This window comes from Apodemus sylvaticus, chromosome 4 (assembly GCF_947179515.1).
Source record: "Apodemus sylvaticus chromosome 4, mApoSyl1.1, whole genome shotgun sequence".
In the NCBI taxonomy this organism is placed as follows: Eukaryota; Metazoa; Chordata; class Mammalia; order Rodentia; family Muridae; genus Apodemus; species Apodemus sylvaticus.
In genome coordinates this window covers 19,117,694-19,140,639 of record NC_067475.1, presented here as the reverse complement: position 1 = coordinate 19,140,639, position 22,946 = coordinate 19,117,694, and the positions used below count along the sequence as shown (strand labels likewise).

At 39.6% G+C, this 22,946-nt stretch overlaps 1 protein-coding gene across 3 annotated transcripts in view; it reads right to left on the bottom strand.

The window, feature by feature from the left end:
• Positions 1 to 22,946, bottom strand: part of LOC127682613 (guanylate-binding protein 1-like) — a 248,504-nt gene that overhangs the window by 202,771 nt on the left and 22,787 nt on the right. For 2 of the 3 annotated variants that reach the window (XM_052179088.1, XM_052179100.1), the window contains exons 9-11: positions 22,616 to 22,718; positions 22,149 to 22,342; positions 14,807 to 15,987 (exon numbers count right to left, since the gene is read on the bottom strand). The exons of the other annotated variant lie outside the window; for it this stretch is intronic. In XM_052179088.1, the coding sequence (XP_052035048.1) occupies positions 15,883 to 15,987; positions 22,149 to 22,342; positions 22,616 to 22,718 (402 nt within the window). In that variant the 3' untranslated portion in view covers positions 14,807 to 15,882. Of the gene's footprint in view, positions 1 to 14,806; positions 15,988 to 22,148; positions 22,343 to 22,615; positions 22,719 to 22,946 lie in introns of those variants that run through there. 3 annotated transcript variants of the gene reach the window in all.

Sequence of the window (22,946 nt, the reverse complement as noted above, 5' to 3'; positions counted from 1 at the left end):
AGAGCAGGAAATAAATACAATGAAAAGCAAGTGACATATAGGATGTTCTCAAGGAATGAATTGTATGTATATATATATATATATAAAATATATGTTTATATTCAAAATAGTATGAACAAAGATTTTGTCGCTCCCTAGATTATCAATGAGAGAACTGTCTCTTTATAAACTCCAAGCAGCCTAACTTATTTAGGTAGACCCTGGCAACAAGTTCAGTGATTTTATTCTGCATTCCATTAGACAGTAAAGTAAAGCAATATGGACCCTTAAAACACTTATGCCCTCAGTGTGAAATCTTCTTTATCAGAGTTTAATTAATTTGCCATAGTAGGGACAGGGATATTTAGTGTATAGGCTGCCTCTGTCAACCAGCCCTGCCCACTCACATCTGTGTTGGTTGCAGTCTCCTGGTTAGAGGAAACCAGCTGTTTAGTGAACACTTTTCCAACTCTGTCTTACTTGAAGCAAAATCCTTTAGAGAAGAAGCAGCCATTCAATGCTTGACAGCTTTGCTTCAGGGTCTCTCTGCAGAGTGCTTGGTCCTCTCTCACATGTGCTGTGACATGATGCTTTAGCAAGTAACCCAGGAAGTTCCAGATTTTCATGAGAGAACTTGTAAGGTGTTAGATCTTTAATAGAGAAATACTAAGAACTTCCTAAAGTAGGTGTGGGGTGGAGGGATGACTCAACCACCATGGAAGGAGTGAGGGGAGTGATCCTGGGAGGAGGCCTTAGAGGATTTCTCAAGTAAAGGTGGATAAATGGTGCAGCCTCATGTGGGTGTTTAAAAATTCAGGGTGATGCCCTTATTGAAGAGGGTATTTTGTTGTGTTTCCGTCCTGTTTTTGTCCATTGGTGTTTTGTTTTTTTGTTTTTGTTTTCTTTTTGTTGTTGTTTTTTTTTAAGTTGCTAGCCCACTGCATTACATGAAATTAGCAAGAGATTGTGCAATTTAGAAGTGGACACGAATCATTTAAAAACCATTTCTCTATAGTCCAAAAGAGTAAAGAGGGAAAGAAAAAGGTTAGAATTAGATGGAACAGTGAGAGAGGGAGGGAGGAGAAAGAGAGAGGGGAGACAAAGAGAGGGAGGAGGAGGAAGGGAGAGAGGAAAGGAGGGAAGGATGGAGGGTGAAAAAAATCACTGAAAGTGAAAGTGACTCTGAGTTCCTTTTAACCTATCAAATGCTGGGAAATCAGCTGGTTTGTTTGATTGTTTTTCTTCATTTGCATTTTGGACTAGAATAATCTCTGTTAACACTATAGACAATCCCAAAACAATTTTAGCACCACTTGAATATTTGTCAGTCACATGATATTTAAGGGTAAATTAAAGGTATGTTTTTGGCTTCTAAGCTTAATGGGTGGAGTTTCCAATCCTCTTTTGTAGTATGTTTCCTTAGAAAAAAGTGAGTCAGAGTCCTGACCCTAAACTACTGAGTGTAAATAACATCTTTCAGAGGCTGAGAGAAGCCACAGTTGCTCTAAATCATGGAGACAGGCATCTGTGAGTCTCTGAACTCAGGATGGAAATATCCATGGAGTTGACAAGTCACTGGCACTGTGGCTGTGAACAGTGTCGAAAATGTGCTTAGTATTTCTGATGATATCTAATTCATCTAATTAACATTCTTGCTGATCTACCAGCTGACTAGAACTTTTTTAACCTATGAAAAATTATTATTAGATATTTGCTTCATTTACATTTCAAATGTTATCCCCCATTCTCCTTATCCCTCTGAAAAGGCCCTATTCCATGCCCCCCTGCATACAATGCCCGCTCATATGCCCTGTTCTCTGTTCTCCAATTCCCTATATTGGGGCATCAAGCCTTTGCAGGACCAATGGCCTCTCCTCTCACTGATGTCTGAAAAGGCCATCTGCTGCTACATAAGTAGCTGGAACCATTACATGACTAGTACTTAAAATCTTCCATGAACTCAAATATTCTTTATTTATATTTCAAATGATATCTCCTTTCCCGGATTGCCCCTTCCTGAAAGTCCCATAAGCTCTCTTCCCTCCCACTGTTCTAAAATCAACTCCTTCCTGATTCTCTGTCCTTGTATTCCCCTACACTGCTACACTGAGCCTTTCCAGGACCACTCCTTCCTTCTTCTTGGGGCATCATTTGATATGTGAATTGTTTCTTGGGTATTCTGAGCTTCTGGGCTAATATCTGCTTATCAGTGAGTGCATACCATGTGTGTTCTTTTGTGAATGGGTCACTTCACTCAGGATGACATTCACCAGTTCCACCCACTTGCCTAAGAATTTCATGAATTCATTGTTTTTAATAGCTGAGTAGTATTCCATAGTGTAAATATACCACATTTTCTATATCCATTCTTCCATTGAGGGACATCTGGTGTCTTTACAGCTTCTGGGTATTATAAATAGGGCTGCTATGAACATAGTTGAACATGTATCTTTATTACATGCTGAGGAATTCTCTGGGTATATTCATAGAGGAGGATTATAGCAGGGTCCCCCAGTAGCATCATGCCCAGTGTTCTGAGTAACCACCAGACTGATTTCCAGAGTGGTTTTACCAGCTTGCAACCCCACAAGCAGTAGAGGAGTGTTCTTCTTTCTCCACATCCTTGCCAGCACATGTTTTCTCCTGAGTTTTTGATATTAGCCATTCTGACTGGTGTGAGGTAAAATCTCAGGGTTGTTTTGATTTGCATTTCCCTGATGACTAAGGATGTTAAACATTTCTTTAGGTGCTTCTCCACCATTCAATATTCCTCAGGTGAAAATTCTTTGTTTAGCTCTGTACCTGATTTTTTAAGATTTTTTTAAGGGGGTTATTTAGCTCTCTGGAGTCTACCTTCTTGATTTCTTTGTATATCATGGATATTAGCCCTCTGTTGGATGTAGGGTTGAGAAAAATCTTTTCCCAATTTATTGGTTGCTGTTTTGTCCTTTTGACAGTGTCCTTTGCCTTACAGAAACTTTGTAATTTTATGAGGTCCCATTTGTCAATTCTTGATCTAAGAGCATAAACTATTGGTGTTCTGTTCAGGAAATTTTTCCCTGTGCCCATGTACTCAAGGCCCCTCCCAGTTTCTTTTCTATTAGTTTCAGTGTGTCAGGTTTTATGTGGAGGTCCTTGATCCCCTTGGGCTTGAGCTTAGTACAAGGAGATAAGAGTGGATTGATTTTATTGAGCATTTTTGCATCAGTGTTCATAAGGGAAATTGGTCTGAAGTTCTCTTTCTTTGTTGAATCTTTGTATGGTTTTGGCATCAGCATAATTGTGGCTTCGTAGAAGGAATTGGGTAGTGTTCCTTCTGTTTCTATTTTGTGGAATAGTTTGAAGAGAATTGGTGTTAGGTCTTCTTTGAAGGTTCAATGTGTGCTTTGAGCTTTAATAAAGTTTCTTTTATGAATGAGAGTACCCTTGCATTTGGAGCGTAGATATTCAGGATTGAGAGTTCTTCTTGTTGTATTTTCCTTTGACCAGCAAGAAGTGTCCATCAGAGTATCTTTTGATGACTTTGGGTTGAAAGTCAATTTTATCTGATATTAGAATTGCTATTCCAGCTTGTTTCCTGAGACCATTTGCTTGTAAAATTGTCTTCCAGCCTTTTACTCTAAGGTAGTGTTTGTCTTTGACCCTGAGGTGTGTTTCCTGTATGCAGCAAAATGTAGGGTCCTGTTTACGTATCCAGTCTGTTAGTCTATGTCTTTTTATTGGGCCATTGAGTCCATTGATGTTAAGAGATATTAAGGAATAGTGATTATTACTTCCTGTATTTTTGATGTTATTTTTATATTTGAGTGGTATATAGGCTATACCTCTCCTGGGCATATACCCAAAGGATTCCCCGGCATGCAATAAAGACACATGCTCCATTATGTTTATAGCAGCCTTATTTATAATAGCCAGAAGCTGGAAAAAACCCAGATGCCCCTCAAAGGAGGAATGGATACAGAAAATGTGGTATATTTACACAATGGAATACTACTCAGCAATTAGAAACAATAAATTCACAAAATTTTTAGGCAAATGGTTTGATCTTGAAAATATCATCCTAAGTGAGGTAACCCAATCACAAAAGAATACACAGGAATGCAGTCTCTGATAAGTGGAAATTAATTAGCCCAGAAGCCCTGAATACCCAAGGCACAAATCTCATAACAAATGACTCCAATGAAGAAGTATGGAGAGGGTCCTGATCCTGGAAAGGATTGATCTAGCATTGGAGGGGAATATAAGGACAGAGAATAAGGAGGGAGGTGATTGGAGAATGGATGGAGAGAAGAAGGTTTATGGGACATATGGGGAGGGGGAATCTGGGAAAGGGGAAATCATTTGGAATGTAAACAAAGAATATAGAAAATAAAAATATGTAAAAAAAAAAAGAAAAAAGAAAAAAAAGAAAAGGCTATCTTTTTTCCTTGAAAGTGGATGTTTTCAACTCTTTTGTCAAAGATCAAGTGACCATAGGTGTGTGTGTCTGGGTCTTCAATCCTATTCCATTGGTCCACTTGCCTGTCAATGTATCAATACCATGCAGTTTTTAACAGTAATGCTCTGTAGTACTGCTTCTGGTCTTGGATACTGATTACCCCCGAATTTCTTTTACTGTTGAGAATAGTTTTAGCTATCCTGGATTTTTTGTTTTTCCAGATGAATTTAAGGATTGCTTTTTCTAACTCTATGAAGAACTGAGTTGGGACTTTGATGGGGATTGTGTTGAATCTTTAGGTTTCTTTTGGCAAGATGGCCATTTTAGCTACATTAATCCTGTCAATCCATGAGCATGGAAGATTTTTCGATTTTCTGAGGTCTTCTTCAATTTCCTTCTTCAGAGACCTGAAGTTCTTCTCATACAGAACTTTTGTTTAGTTAGAGTCACACAAAGATACTTTATATTGTTTGTGGCTATTGTGAAGGGTGTCATTTCCATAACTTCTTTCTCAGCCTGCTTATCCTTTGAGTACAGTAAGACTACTGATTTGCTTGGTTGATCTTATAACCAGCCACTTTGCTAAGTTGTTTTTCAGCTATTAACCCAAAAGAAGATAACCAATCTAATATAAAAAAATGACAGGCAGTATTAATCACTATTCTTTAATATCTCTTATCATCAACGGACTCAATTCCCCAATAAAAAGACTTAAACTAACAGACTGGATATGTAAACAAGACACTACATTTTGCTGCATACAGGAAATAGACCTTAGTGTCAAAGACAGACACTACCTTAGAGTAAAAGGCTGGAAGACAATTTTACAAGCAAATGGTCTCAGGAAAAAAGCCCGAGTATCCACTCTAATATCATATAAAATTGACTTTCAATCAAAAGTCATCAAAAGAGACATGAAAGTATACTTCTTGCTGGTCAAAGGCAAAATACACCAAGAAGAACTCTCAATCCTGGCCACCTATGCTCCAAATGCAAGGGCACCCTCATTCATAAAAAAACCCTTACTAAAAGTCAAAGCATACATTGCACCTAACATAATAATTGTGGGTGGCTTCAACACTCTACTCTCCTCAATGGACAGATCAGAAAAACAGAACCTAAACAGGGACACAGTGAAAGTAATTGAAGGTTTTGATATATATATATATATATATATATATATATATATATATATATATATATATATTTAACAGATATACACAGAACCTTTCATCCTAAAGCAAAAGAATATACCTTTTTCTCAGCACCTCATGGTACCTTCTACAAAATCGATCATATATTTGATCACAAATCAATGGGACACAATGAAAGCATTGCTAAGAGGATATTTCATAGCCATGAGTGCCTCCAAAAAGAAAATGGAGAGAGCATACACTAGCAGCTTAACAACACACCTGAAAGCCCTGGAACAAAAAGAAGCTAATTCACTCAGGAGTGGTAGAAGACAGGAAATCATCAAACTCAGGGCTGAAACCAAACAAATAGAAACAAAGAGAACCATACAAAGAATCAACAAAACCAGGAGCTGATTCTTCAAGAAAATCAACAAGATAGAGAAACCCTTAGCCAGACTAACCAAAGGGCACTGAGACAGTATCCAAATTAACAAAATTAGAAATGAAAAGGGAGCTATAACACCAGAAACTGAGGAAATTCAAAACATCATCAGATCCTACTACAAAAGCCTGTACTCAACACAACTGGAGAATCCGCAGGAAATGGACAATTTCCTAGACAGATACCAAACACCAATATTGAATCATCAAATAGATCATCTAAATAGTCCCATAACCCCTAAAGAAATAAAAGGGGTCATAGAAAATTTCTCAATAAAAAAAAAAAGAAATAGCAAGCACAGGATCAGATTGCTTTAATGCAGATTTCTATCACACCTTCAAAGAAGACCTAACACCAAGACTCTTCAAACTATTCCACAGAAGAGTAACAGAGAGCAGTGCAGCAGTGGCTGGTCCAGCTGAAGAGCCATCAGCAGTGGAACCAAGGCGACACAGGGTCCAGTTAGGCCCTGCGCCCATGACCACTGACATTCGCTGACCAGCCGGGCGGCAAGCAGCTGCGGTTGTGCAGCGCCTTTCGCTGCACGGAAGCCACTTCAGAACGCGGCCTCCCGCCAGTCAGGAGAGACTCACCTCCATCTTGATTTCAGACTCCAGAGATCGGACAGACTGAGGTACACAAACATAATCCGAGGCCAACATCGCAGGGGTCTGAGCCCGACGGGCGTTGGCCTGCACCCAGGCCCTGGGCTGTTCGGGTGGCCATCGGGGTGCCAACCCAGCCAGAAGGTTTTTTTGCCCTGGCCGGCGCACGCGCCGCCATTTTGCCTACAGGACCCAGAGTGCTCGGGAGGGCAGAGACGGCTAACAAGCGTAGCCTGAGGCTAACAAAACGGGGGTCTAGGCCCCAAAAGGCACAGGACTGACCCCAAGAACTGGGCGGCTTGGTGGGCCATCTGTGTGTCAACCCGCCCAGGAGGTTGTTAGCACAGCAGACTCTCCCGGTGCTTTCGGGGAGCGCGGGCGCGCACGCCTGCCATCCTGGTCACCTGGCGGACCCAATTAACAGTCATAGCCCTAGGGGAACTTTGCTCGGACCTTGGCCTCCCAGGCTTTTGCCTGGACTCAGGGCCTGGGCGACCAGGCTAACCTTGTGTGCGCCAGCCCGTTTGGGGAATCGGCTGCCCAGCAGAGTGAGCGGAACACAGGGGAGGTCACAGCAGCATACACCATCAGCGCTCCCTGGGGGTGCACACGGGCTCCATCTGGTCCACAGACACAATCTGGGGCAAGGCCTCAGGCAGAAGCCCTCAGCTCAACTCTCTCCACTTCAGATCAGCCTGGGCGGCCACACCACATCTCCAAGTCCCTCAAGAGGCTAGCGGGGGCTTCCGGGCGGCCAGCTGGGAGAAGTCAGTGTGTTCCAGTAAATCCTGCGGGCCCCAGCGGGAGCCTTCAGGTGCCTGCTTCGGGATCTGAACAGCCTGGACAGCAGCACCCTGTCTACAGGCAGTGCAGGGTGTAAGCTGTGCACCAGAGGCCAACGGGGAAGGGGCAGCTTGCACTGGTGAGTCCAGCACTGACAAGACCAAGTAACACCAGTGAGAACTAGATGGCAAAAGGCAAACGCAGGAACGTCATTAACAGAAATCAAGGCAATATGGCAACATCTGAACCCAATTCTCCCCTACCAGCTTGTCCTGGATACCCCATCACACCAGTAAAACAAGATTTGGATTTAAAATCACTGGTCATGATGCTGGTACAGGAACACATGAAGGACATACTTAAAGAAATTCAGGAGAAAATGGATCAAAAGTTAGAAGCCCTTGCTAGGGAAACACAAAAATCATTGAAAGAAATCCAAGAGAATATAAAAGCCAACAATGAGGAAACGCAAAAATCACTTAAAGAAATACAGGAGAACTTTGGTCAACAGGCTGAGGTCATGAAAGAGGAAACACAAAAATCTCTTAAAGAATTACAGGAAAGCACAAACAAGCAAGTGAAGGAGCTAAGCAAAACCATCCAGGATCTAAAATCAGAAGTAGAAACAACTAAGAAAACTCAAAGGGAGACAACTTTGGAGATAGAAAGCCTTGGGAAGAAATCAGGGGACAGAGATGCAAATATCAACAACAGAATACAAGAAATAGAAGAAAGAATCTCAAATGCTGAAGATTCCATAGAAACCATGGACTCAACAGTTAAAGAAAATGCAAAATGCAAAAAGCTTGTAACTCAAAATATCCAGGAAATCCAGGACACAATGAGAAGACCAAACCTAAGGATTATAGGCATAGATGAGAGTGAAGATTTACAGTTTAAAGGGCCGGCAAATATCTTCAATAAAATTATGCAAGAAAACTTCCCTAACCTAAACAGAGAGATGCCCATGAATATACAAGAAGCCTACAGAACTCCAAACAGACTGGACCAGAACAGAAATACTTCCCGACACATAATAATCAAAACACCAAATGTTCTAAACAAAGAAAGAATATTAAAGGCAGTAAGAGAAAAAGGTCAAGTAACATATAAAGGAAGACCTATCAGAATCACAGCAGACTTTTCACCTGAGACTATGAAGGCTAGAAGGTCCTGGGCAGATCTCATGCAGACTCTAAAAGAACACAAATGCCAACCAAAACTACTATAGCTAGCAAAACTTTCAATCACCATAGGTGGAGAAACTAAGATATTTCACGACAAAACCAAGTTTACCCAATATCTATCCACAAACCCAGCCCTAAAAAGGATAATAGGAGGACAACACCAATACAAGGAGGGAAACTTCACCCTGGAAAAAGCAAGATAGTAACCTTTCATCAAACCCAAAAGAAGTTAAGCAATCAAATTTAAAAAATAACGTCAAAAATGATAGGAAGTAACAATCACTATTCCTTAATATCTCTTAACATCAATGGACTTAATGCCCCAATAAAAAGACACAGACTAACTGACTGGATATGTAAACAGGACCCTACATTTTGCTGCTTACAGGAAACACACCTCAGGGTCAAAGACAAACACTACCTTAGAGTAAAAGGCTGGAAGACAATTTTACAAGCAAATGGTCTCAGAAAACAAGCTGGAGTAGCCATTTTAATATCAGATAAAATTGACTTTCAACCCAAAGTCATCAAAAGAGACTCTGAGGGACACTTCTTGCTGGTCAAAGGAAAAATACAACAAGAAGAACTCTCAATCCTGAACATCTATGCTCCAAATGCAAGGGCACCCTCTTTCATAAAAGAAACTTTATTAAAACTCAAAGCACACATTGCACCTAACACAATAATTGTGGGTGACTTCAACACTGCACTTTCCTCAATGGACCGATCAGGAAAACAGAAACTAAACAAGGACACAATGAAACTAATTGAAGCTTTGGACCAATTAGATTTAACAGATATATATATAGAACATTCTATCCTAAAACAAAAGAATATACCTTTTTTCAGCACCTCATGGTACCTTCTCCAAAATCGACCATATAATTGGTCACAAGACAGACCTCAACAAATATAAGAAGATCGAACTAATCCCATGCCTCCTATCTGATCACTATGGAGTAAAAGTGGTCTTCAATAGCAACAGAAACAACAGAAAACCCACATACACGTGGAAATTGAACAATACTCTACTCAATGATACCTTGGTCAAGGAAGAAATAAAGAAAGAAATTAAAGACTTTTTAGAACACAATGAAAATGAAAACAGAACATACCCAAATCTATGGGATACAATGAAAGCAGTGCTAAGAGGAAAACTCATAGCCCCGAGTGCCTCCAAAAAGAAAACAGAGAGAGCATACATTACCAGCTTAATGACACACCTGAAAGCCCTAGAACAAAAAGAAGCTATTTCACCCAGGAGGAGTAGAAGGCAGGAAATCATCAAACTCAGGGCCAAAATCAATCAAGTAGAAACAAAGAGAACCATACAAAAAATCAACCAAACCAGGAGCTGGTTCTTTGAGAAAATCAACAAGATAGATAAACCCTTAGCCAGACTGACCAAAGGGCACAGAGAACGTGTCCAAATTAACAAACTTAGAAATGAAAAGGGAGATATAACACCGGAAACTGAGGAAATCCAAAAAATCATCAGATCCTACTACAAGAGCCTGTACTCAACACAACTGGAGAATCTGGAGGAAATGGACAATTTTCTTGACAGATACCAAATACCAAAATTAAATCAGGACCAACTAGACCATCTAAACAGTCCCATAAAGCCTAAAGAAATAGAAGGAGTCATAGAAAGTCTTCCAACCAAAAAAACCACAGGACCAGATGGTTTCAGTGCAGAATTCTACCAGACCTTCAAAGAAGAGTTAACACCAATACTCTTCAAACTATTCCACAAAATAGAAACAGAAGGAACACTACCCAATTCCTTCTACGAAGCCACAATTACGCTGATACCAAAGCTACACAAAGATCCAACAAAGAAAGAGAACTTCAGACCAATTTCCCTTATGAACATCGATGCAAAAATACTCAATAAAATTCTTACCAACCGAATCCAAGAACACATCAAAACGATCATCCACCATGATCAAGTAGGCTTTATCCCGGGAATGCAGGGTTGGTTCAATATACGGAAATCCATCAATACAATCCACTACATAAACAAACTCAAAGAACAAAACCACATGGTCATTTCATTGGATGCTGAAAAAGCATTTGACAAAATTCAGCATCCTTTCATGCTTAAAGTCTTGGAGAGAACAGGAATTCAAGGTCCATACCTAAACATAGTAAAAGCAATATACAGCAAACCAGTAGCCAGCATCAAACTAAATGGAGAGAAACTTGAAGCAATCCCACTGAAATCAGGGACCAGACAAGGCTGCCCCCTTTCTCCTTATCTTTTCAATATTGTACTTGAGGTACTAGCTCGGGCAATTCGACAACATAAGGACGTCAAAGGGATACAAATTGGAAAGGAAGAAGTCAAACTATCATTATTTGCAGACGACATGATAGTCTACCTAAGTGACCCAAAAAACTCCACTAGAGAACTCCTACAGCTGATAAACAACTTCAGCAAAGTGGCAGGTTATTTAATCAACTCAAGCAAATCAGTGGCCTTCCTATACTCAAAGGATAAGCAGGCTGAAAAAGAAATTAGGGAAATGACCCCCTTCACAATAGCCACAAACAGTATAAAGTATCTTGGGGTGACTCTTACCAAACATGTGAAGGATCTGTATGACAAGAACTTCAAGACTCTGAAGAAGGAAATGGAAGAAGACCTCAAAAAATGGGAAAACCTCTCATGCTCATGGATCGGTAGAATCAATATAGTTAAAATGGCCATTTTGCCAAAAGCACTATACAGATTCAATGCAATACCCATCAAAATCCCAACTCAATTCTTCACAGAGTTAGAAAGAGCAATTATCAAATTCATCTGGAACAACAGAAAACCGAGGATAGCTAAAACTATTCTCAGCAACAAAAGAAATTCTGGGGGAATCAGTATCCCTGACCTCAAGCAATACTACAGAGCAATAGTGTTAAAAACTGCATGGTATTGGTACAGTGACAGGCAGGAGGATCAATGGAACAGGATTGAAGATCCAGAAATGAACCCACACACCTATGGCCACTTGATCCTCAACAAAGAGGCTGAAAACATCCAATGGAAAAAAGATAGCCTTTTCAACAAATGGTGCTGGTTCAACTGGAGGTCAGCATGCAGAAGAATGCGAATTGATCCATCCTTGTCTCCTTGTACTAAGCTCAAATCCAAATGGATCAAGGACCTCCACATAAAGCCAGACACTCTGAAGCTAATAGAAAAGAAACTGGGGAAGACCCTTGAGGACATCGGTACAGGGAGAAAGTTTCTGAACAGAACACCAATAGTGTATGCTCTAAGAGCAAGAATTGACAAATGGGACCTCATAAGGTTACAGAGTTTCTGTAAGGCAAAGGACACCATCAAGAGGACAGATCGGCAACCAACAAATTGGGAAAAGATCTTCACCAATCCTACATCAGATAGAGGGCTAATATCCAATATATATAAAGAACTCAAGAAGTTAGACTCCAGAAAACCAAACAACCCTATTAAAAAATGGGGTACAGAGTTAAACAAAGAATTCTCACCTGAAGAACTTCGGATGGCGGAGAAGCATCTTAAAACATGCTCAACTTCATTAGTCATTAGGGAAATGCAAATCAAAACCACCCTAAGATTTCATCTTACACCAGTCAGAATGGCTAAGATTAAAAATTCAGGAGACAGCAGGTGTTGGAGAGGGTGTGGAGAAAGAGGAACACTCCTCCACTGCTGGTGGGGTTGCAAATTGGTACAACCACTCTGGAAATCAGTCTGGCGGTTCCTCCGAAAACTGGGCACCTCACTTCCAGAAGATCCTGCTATACCACTCCTGGGCATATATCCAGAGGATTCCCCACCATGTAATAAGGATACATGCTCTACTATGTTCATAGCAGCCCTATTTATAATTGCCAGATGCTGGAAAGAACCCAGGTATCCCTCAACAGAAGAGTGGATGCAAAAAATGTGGTATATCTACACAATGGAGTACTATTCAGCCATTAGAAACAATGAATTCATGAAATTCTTAGGCAAATGGATGGAGCTAGAGAACATCATACTAAGTGAGGTAACCCAGACTCAAAAGGTGAATCATGGTATGCACTCACTAATAAGTGGATATTAACCTAGAAAACTGTAATACCCAAAACATAATCCACACATCAAATGAGATACAAGAAGAAACGAGGAGTGGCCCCTCGTTCTGGAAAGTCTCCGTGAAACAGTATTTGGCAAAACCAGAACGGGGAAGTGGGAAGGGGTGGGAGGGAGTACAGGGGAAGAGAAGGGGGCTTATGGGACTTTCGGGGAGTGGGGGGGGCTAACAACCCCCCCCCAAAAACAACAACAACAACAAAAAAAAAGAAGAGTAACAGAAAGAACACTATTCAACTCATTCTATGAAGCCACAATTACACTGATACCAAAACCACACAAAGGTCCAACAAAGAAAGAGAACTTCAGGTCAATATCCCTTATGAATATCAATGTAAAAATACTCAATAAAATTCTTTCCAACTGAATCCAAGAACACATCAAAAGGATCATCCACCATGATCAAGTAGGCTTCATCCCAAGGATGCAGGGATGGTTCAATATAAGGAAATCCATCAATGCAATTCATTACATAAACAAACTCAAAGATAAAAACCACATGATCATTTCATTTCATGCTGAAAAAGCATTTGACAAAATTCAGCATCCTTTCATTCTAAAGGTCTTGGAAATAACAGGAATTCAAAGTCCATACCTAAACATAGTTAAAGCAATATACAGGAAACCGGTAGCCAACGTCAGACTAAAGGTGATAAACTTGAAGCAATCCTACTAAAATCTGGTTATAATAGACAAGGCTGCCCTCTCTCTCCTTATCTTTTCAACATAGTACTTGATGTTCTAGCTAGAGCAATTAGACAACATATGGAGGTCAAATGGTTACAAATTGGAAAGGAAGAAGTCAAATTATCACTATTTGCAAATGATATGATAGTATACTTAAGTGACCCAAAATACTCCACCAGAGAACTCCTACATGGATGTTTTTAGTCAGTTTTTTGCATTTTTCATTTTCTTTGACTGTTTTATCAATGCTTTCTATAGTATCCTCTGCATCTGAGATTCTTTCTTCTATCTCTTGTGTTCTGTTGTTGATGCTTGGATCCATGATTCCTGACAGCTTTCCAGTTTTCTATGTCTGGAGTTGTTTCCCTTTTAGATTTCTTTATTGTTTCTACCTCAGTCTTTAGATCCTGTATAGCTTTGATCAGTTCTTTTACTTGTTTTGTTGTATGTTCCTTTAGTTCTTCAAGGTCTTCTTCCTGTTTACTTGTGTTCTCATGGATATCTTTAAGGGAGTTATTTTTGTCCTTCTTGAAGCCCTCCATCAGTATCATTAACTGTGATTTTAAATCCAAATCTTGCTTTTCTGGTGTGTTGGGGTTTCCAGGACTTGCTGTTGTGGGAGAATTCAGTTTAGATGGTGCCATATTGCCTTGATTTCTGTTAGTAACATTCCTACATTTGCCTTTTGCCATCTGGTTATCTCTTGTGTTAGTTGGTCCTGCTGTCACTGGCTGGTGCTTGTCCCTCCTGTGTGCTTGCAATGTTATCTCAGTACCCCTGTGTGACTGGCTTTCCCCTGGCACAGACTGCTATAGGGCTGCCTAACACCTAGGTGCAGGTGGGACCCTGGCAGACCGAGTCCTAAGTGATCTTACAGTTGGGTGTTCTCTGAGTTCTTGGCTGCAACGGCCCTCTCAGTAGCAGGAGAGAAGATGTTAGCCACACCTCTATCTGTGGGACTCAAAACAGAGCAGATATCCCCTAGCAGGCTAGGTGCACAGATGGCTGTAGGGGGCCCAGCTCCTTTGTGCAGGTGGGACCCTAGAGGGCCTTGTCCCAAGAGCTCTTCTACTTGGATGATCCCTGTGTACTTTTCTGCACCTCTACACAGGCACAGGAGCAAAGATGGCACCTCAACTCTGAATGCATGACTTTCTGTAACAGCCTCCCTGCAGGGCAGGTAGTCCCTGGCAGGGCTGGTGCACAACTGGCTATGGTGTTGCTGAGCTTGAGGGTGCAGGTGGAGTTCTGGCTGGGCATGTCCTAATGATCTTCTACTCCAGTGATTTCTGTGTACTTGTCTAGTAATTTTCTGAATACAAGTGTTGAACACTTTCTAGGAGCACACATGATACTAGCATGCACTCAAAAGTATACTACAGAAACACTATGCCAACCACTGTTATTCTACAAGTTAATGTATCACCAGACATGTCTTTTAAAAGTCCTGGGTTTATTGCCACCATCAGAAATATAATTACACAGAGAGTATCTTTGTGTTTCTTTATCCATGAAAGAGTTGAGTCCTGTAACTATTACATTTCCTTTGTGTGGTCCTGTTACTGTGCAAGCAGATGACCACATCATTGGGAGCCTGAGTGACAACTAAAAGTCTTCTAATTAACTCCCCTGTTACAGAAATATATGGGAGGATTTTATTACATCATGAACAATGTATAGCATGCATTTGAAACAATTATGGTAGGTTGATCATGTTTATTGACAGCTTTCACTTAACCATGCTTTATTCTAAAACTCTTAGGAGAAAAATGTATTTAAAAATTATAAAGAGATATTAGAAAGGAAACACAGAAGGCTGATACATGAAACAAAGCAAGAAGTTCTCTAAAGCTGGGAGGTGCAATGACCACTCACAGGTACATTCTTCCTGGAAGGGAATTACTCCCAAACTCCAATGGGTTTCTTTGCTCATCCAGAAGCCACAGAGCTTCCCATGCTGAGCATCACCCCATGTCTATCTACCCTGGGAACCAATGACTGCAGACAGCATGAGACCCAAGGAGCTGTGTCATACAGATATGTTCAGAGTTTTATAATGCTTGCAAAATGCCAATCTCAGCTGAGGGCAAAGCTAAATCTTTGAATTACTTATGAGCACATGACTGAGAATATCTAGAAGGGAGTGAATGTGATACAAAAAGGTCTACTGAAAGGCAGCTGCCATATCACTGTGTGGTAAAAACAAATCCCAACCATACAACTTAGTATGTGTACACAGTCCATGTTTACAGTTTCAAATATAAGACCCAATTAAAGATCATATGGACCTTTAGTTCTAACACAAATATGAACTGAGTTACTTCATAAGCCAAACATTCTTTTTATATGTAAACTCTGCTTTGTTAACTCTATATCTACCTTCTTCCCAATAAACTGTTATATCTTCATGTCTATATCAATGCCAAGCTGCCTCGCAGTCCAAAGCTGTTCCTTAAGTTTATTCCTTGTGAGTGGAAGCAGGGTGGAGAGCCTTATTCTGTTTGAAATTTAGAGTATGGTGCAAGATGACTGCGACTCCTGCATTTTCCTTATCTCTTCACGTAGCATCCTGCTCTCAGCCATGAATCCTTCCCTGAGAAGTCTTTCCTGTTCCTAAAATGGAAATGGAAAATGAATTTAGACTCCATCCCATATTCCCCAGACACTCATAGACTCTCCTTTGGTAGTTACATTAAACCATGGGGGAAGAGGCACAGGATTTTGACATTTTTGACAATTTTCTCAAAAGCTTTTTCCTTCTTCAAATTCCATGGTTTCTCTCCCCTCTATTCTACACACACACACACACATACACACACACACACACACACACACACACACACACTGCACTGCTTTCTCCAGCTTTAGAAATGTAGCCTGACAGTTCTAAACACTGTAGCCTACAGCCCTCAGGTCCATTTCTTATGTCCTTAGACTCATATAAAATAGAGTTTTCTATAAAATCAGAACCAGCTAGCCTGTTCTTCTTTTAGCCTCATCTCTGAGACATGATTGCAGATTCTCAAAAACATGGATGAATGCTCAAACAAAATGGAAGGTCACTACCCAAATCAGAATAAGAGCAGGTGTTAAATCAAGTGATTCAGTACATTTCCCAGTTGTAGTACCCAAGACAGAAGACAAATATATTGAAGCAAATGGGGTCCTCAGTTCTCAGGCTATTTTATTAGCAACCATGGAGACTTAGTATACATGTAGAGGGATGCCCAGAAAACAAGATGTTACTGGCAATATGAGCATTTAACAATTTTCTTAAAGGTTTGGGACTGACTCTACCATTTAAGATGCTTCCAGAGATAAAAAACATTCTAGATGTGGCAGAAACAAAATTTCTATTGGTCCCATTCAATATTAAAAAATTAAGAATTGAATATTATATCAAGAAATGTGATTAAAAAAGCCATTTTCCATGTACAAATTACAATTGCTCAATTAAGCACATGAGAAAATAATAGTCCTTGATAGGTGAGTTGAGAATACAGTCACAGAAATCCTAGAAAACACCTGAGGAGATTCTGCAATTCAAATCTCCAGTTCAATAGACATACTTTAAAATGGGTTCTTTTGCAATAAGCAGACTTAAAGAGCCGGTAGTGGTCAGGAAACAGAGCAGTAAGTGGATGAGAATGTAATACAGTTTTTGAATGATATTCTGCAATTGGGGGATTGTTTGTTATTGTCCTTGGATTGAGGGTGAGGAGGATGGAGCACAGAGTCTCTATTCACAACTTTAAAGCCTTGACCTTGTGAACCTAGTTACTCAACCTCTTGATATGCATTGTTAATTGGATCACTGGAATTGAAAATTAAAATGGAGCAGCCAACTCTGCAGGCCTGCCTAACAAAAAACATCTAGGTCCACAGAATAAGAAAGAACCAGGTAAAAGGCTGTAAAAGGTTTTCTAAGCAAATGTTACCAAGTAGCAGACTGGAGTAGTCATTCTCATATCTAATAAAATAGACTTTCAACCAAAATTAATCAAAAGAGATGGGAATGGTACTTCATACCCATGAAAGGAAATATCCACCAGGATGACTTGTCAATAATGAACATACATGCTCTGAATGCAAAGTCACCCACATGTGTAAAAGAAACATTACTAAAGCTTAAACCATATATCAAATCCCAAACATTAATTATGGCAGGCTTCAACATTCCACTTTCACTGAAGGTCAGGTCATCAGGACAGGAACTAAAACTGAGAAATAATGAAACTGAATTTATGAATCAAAGGGACCTAACAGTGAGGGATTCATTTTCATATCCTATTCAGAATGTAAGCCATGGACCATTTAGACCATTTGCTATTATCCTAGGTGAAAGGTATTCTACTTCTGCAGTTTTGTAGCTGATCAGCCTGAACTAGTCCCTTAAGGCTGGCTTCCCTAGACTCCAGTTAGCACCTCAAAATGGCATAGCAGGAGGCTAGGTAAAGCTTCAATAGAGATTCTCTAAATAGAAGTCCCTGGGAGAAACCAGGAGAGGAGTACTTATCTCTGTCCTTCTTCTTGTACCACTCTCAGAGCTTGTGTTCACTGTGAGTTTGCATATTCAGATCATAAATTGAATAAGAGGTTATAATAGAGAATGCTTACATGCATCTACACTAGGAGCAATTATCTGGCTTAACTTTCATCATTTGTCTCTGGCTTGCAGGGTCATTGGAAGTTTAAAACTGTAACTAGGCCATCCTTGAAGTCTTGTTTTAACAAACTCAGTCAATATCTTATCTCCTGTTTTTTGATCCTGCAGTGTATATATTCTTTACAACCTTCATTTAATAATTTCTGTAACACCTTATAATGAGTCCTAAGACTTAGTCATCTGCAATTATATAAGAATCAATTAAGAAGTCCTGTTATAAAAGGAACTCTGTTTATGTGGATGTTGCCATTTGAAAGCATTGGTAGCCCTGGCATGCTAAATGTTTCTGCAGAATAAATGTTCTTTGTCTTTGCATACTATCTGAATTCAGAGCTCTGAGAATCTTCATAAAAAAATTAGAGAAATCTCATACTAGCAATTAAAAGTTCACCTTAAAGGTCTAGAAAAAAGGAAGCAAACACACCCAAGAGGAGTACATGGCAGGAAATAATCAGTTCAGGGTTGAAATCAATCTATTAGAAACAGAGAACAGTTCAAAGAGTCAAGAAAACAAAGGCCTGGTTCTTTGAGAAAATGGTTCTTTTGGAAAATCCACAAGATAGATAAACCCTTATCTAAACTAACTAAAAGGCTGAGATACAGTATCTAAATTAATAAAATCAGAAATGAAAAGGGAGATAACAATAGACACTGAGGAAAACCAAAGAATTCTTAGGTCTTACTTTAAAAGCTGGTACTTTACAGAACTGGCAAATCTAAATAAAATGAATGATTTTCAATTATTTTTCTAGATGGATAGCACTTAAAGTGCTATCAAGATCAGAGATCAGATAAATTATTAAAACAGTCCTAAAACACCTACATAAACAGAAGCAATTATTAAAAGTCTCCTCCTAACCAAAAAAAAAAAAAAAAAAAAAAAAAAAAAAAAAAAAAAAGGTCCAGATGGTTTTAGTGCAGAATTATACCAGACTTTCATAGAACAGGTAATACCAATACGCCTCAAAGAGGCCACATCCTGGTACCTAAACCACACTCTCAACAAAGGAAGAAAACTTCAGACTAAACTTTTATGAACATTAATGAAAGAATACTCAATAAAATACATATAAACTGAACCAAAAAAGTACATCAAAAATGTCATCCACCATGATCAAGTAGGCTTCATGCGAGGGATGCAGAAATGGTTCAATTTACAAAAATCAATCAATGTAATCTACCATATAAATATACTGAAAGGAAAAATAAATCACATGATCATCCCACTAGATGCTGAAAAAGCCTTTGAAAAAACTTAATACCCAAGAATTCTACCAGAGAACTCCTATTGCTGACAAATACTTAAATCAAAGTGTTGGCTAAATATGACATCAACTAAAAAATAATCATTAGCTCTTTTTTACACAAAGGATACATGAGCTGAGAAAGAAATTAGGGGAACAACACCTGTTACAATAATAACAATATAAAATATTTTGGTGTAACTCTAACCAAGCAAGTAAAAGACTTATATGTCAAGAACTTCCAAGTCCCTGCAGGAAGATATCAAAACATGGAAAGATGTCTCCTACTCATAGACCAGTGGGATAAACATACACAGTGAAAATGACCATCCTACCAAATACAATCTGCAGATTCAGTGCAATCCCCATCAAAATTCCAACATAATTCTTTAGAATCCTTAGCAATTCTCAGTTTCATATACAAAAACAAAACATAACAAAAAAAAAAAAAACAGAAAAGCTAAAACAATCCTAGATGTACCACTATCCTTGATTTCAAGCTATCCTTCAGATCATTAGTAATTAAATCTAAATGGTATTGGCATAAAAACAGACTGGTTGTAGAATCAAAGACCCAGAAATAAACCCACACATCTATGGACAGTTGGCTTATGACTAAGAAGTCAAAACCATGCAATGGAAAAATAAAAGAATCTTTAACAAATGGTGCTGGTCTAAATGAAGGTCTACATGCAGAAGTATTCAAATTGACACATAATTATCACCTTGCACAAAACTCACGTCCAAGTAGATCACAGACCTCAACATCAAACCAAACACACTAAATCTAAGAGAAAGTGAGGGAACTGCCTTGAATTCATTGGCTTGGCACGGGACACACATTTCTGAACAGAACATCAATAGTTCAGGAACTAAGATAAACACTTAATAAATGGGGTCTCATGAAACTGAAAAGCCTTTGCAAGGCTAAGGAAACTCTTAACAAGACAAAATGTCAGCCTACCAAATGGGCAAGTATTTTCATCAATCCTACATCTGACACAGGACTAATACCCAAACTATGTATGAATTCAAGAAATTGAACATCAACAAACCAATTTTAAAATGGGCTACAGAGCTAAAGAGAGAGGAAACTCAAATGGCTGAGAATCACTTAAAGAAATCTTTAACATCCGTAGTCAGGGAAATGCAAGTCAAATCTACCCTGAGATTCCATTTTAAACTGATCATAATGGTTAAGATCAAAAACTCAAATGGCAGCAAATGCTGGCAAGGATGTGGAGAAAGAAGAATACTCCTCCATGGCTGGTTGAAATACATACTTGGAAAAATCACGTTGAAAATCAATTTGGCAGCTTCTCAGAAAATTGGCTTTTGTTCTATCTCAAGACCCAGCTATATCACTCTTGATCCAGAGATCCCCTATTATACCACAGGGGCACTTGCTCACCTATATTCATAGCAGATTTATGTAATAGCTACAAACTGGAAACAACCTAGATGTCTCTGAAATGGAGAATGGATGATGAAAATGTGATACATCAATAAAATGTAATACTATTCAGCTATTAAAACCAAAGGCACCATGAATTTTGGAGGCAAATGGCTAGAACTTGAACTTATTCTGAGTCAGGTAACACAGAACCAGAAAGACATATATGGTTTTTAGTCACTTATAATTTGACATTAGCCATCAATGCAGGATAACCATGCACTAATCCACATAACCAAATTAACTGAATAATAAGGAAATAATAAGTGAGAATGTATGACTTTCACTCAGAGGGGGAAACAAAATAGTCATCAGAGGTGGATGGATGGAGGAAACTGTGTGGGAGATGATGAGGGGAATAAAGATTGTGATCAGGTTTGGAGGGAGAGGGCAGGAGATGTCTGGGAGTGATATTGGAAATCAATGGGGGACATCTCTGGGACCAGATGGAGACCTGGGTTGGGGGATACTATAGGGATGATAGTAACTGAGATTCCTATCATCAGGGGGTAGAGACTGAACTGGTCACCTACTGTAGCTATGCAGGACTTCCAATTGAAGGAGGGGGACATCATCCCACCCATAGATCTTTAAACCTGAAATGTGTTCTGCCTACCAGATGTACAGGGATAAATATGTAGCAGAGACTGTGGGAATGGCCAATTAATAACTGGCCCAACTTGAGACCCATCCCCAATGGGAGAGGGCCAACCCCTGACACTATTAATGATTTTCTTCTATGTTTACAGACTGTAACCTAGTATAATTTTTTCCTGAGAGTCTTCATTCAGCAGCATATGAAAACACATGCAGAGACCCATAGCCAAACATAAGATTGAGTCTTATGGAAGAGTTGGAGATAAAACTGAGGGAGAGGGGATGGGGGGGGGTCAAAAACTTCACAAAAAGACCTACAGAATCAACTGACTTAGGCCCATAGAAACACCCAGACATCGACCCTCCAATTTTAGAGCATGCAGAGCTTTGACTTAGCCCCACCCCACCTTTTGGAGCAAATGTGAAGCTTGGCCTTCCTGTGGCTCTACTAACAGTTGGAGCAGGGGCTGTACCTGACTCTGCTGCCTACCATTGGATTCCCTTCCCCTACTTGGACTTCATGATTGGGTCTAAGTAGCAGAGGATATCCTTTGTCCTGCTGGGACTAGATGTCCTACAATGGGGTGGTACCCAAGGAGGGCTTCCTCCTCTATGAGAAGAAGGGGAAGGGGTAATGGTATAAGGAATTATAGGGGCAGAACTGGGAGGAGAGAAGTGAAGGCCTGCAATTGTGAATAAAAAATAAATTACAAGAGAAAACAAACAAACAAACAAGCCAAAACACCAAAATAAACCAATAAAACCTAACCAACCAAAGAACCCAGTGCTGACAGAATTTGGTGCAGTCAGGTACCTGCATTTTAAGGGCTATGATTCTTTCTTGCTCTGCCATGAACACTCTCCGTTCCTGCTCCATCTTCTCAGTCATCTGTTTCATGAGCTCTTGATTACTCTTTTCCTTCTGTTCCATCAGCTGCTCATACTTCTTTTGCATTTCCTCCTGTGCTCTCTTTGCAGCTTCTGCGGCTTCAGCTTTTGCATGTTCCGCTGAGAGGAGAAAAGTGCAAAGGAGATGAGAATAAGTTTTGAGGTTTTACCACCTTGTGTAACACAAAGTGTTTTACCACATTGTAGGATCTTTACCCTGGAAACTGGCTAGGGAGGAGGGACATTGCTACATCTACTGGTTTAAAAACAGCAACCATGAAGCAAAGAGTGACAGTTGTCATCTTTGTCTCTACAATGATGATGTCATAAGGACCAATGTTTCAGCTCATGCCAAGAATTTCCAACATCTGGAATGTTCTCAGTAGCTCTCACCTGCAATCTGCTTGTCCTTTTCTGTGAGTGACTGGTCCATCTTTAGAAGTGTTTCAGCCACCTCCTCCTTGGACTCATTGTACTTTCTCAACATCTCTTTAGCCTAGATGTTGAAGTAAGATAGAATGAGGAAGAATGTGAGTTGAAGACAAATCACGCTTATTTCATTCAATTTAATTTTATCAACTATGGAACAAATACCTTGTAATTCAAATAGTATTTCAGATTTAAGGTTTTAAAATGAACTTGAGGTACCTTCCCAGGCACAATATTTTCCAACCATTCAAATTTTACTAACAGGTAACACTATCCATCTATCTGTATCTGTGAT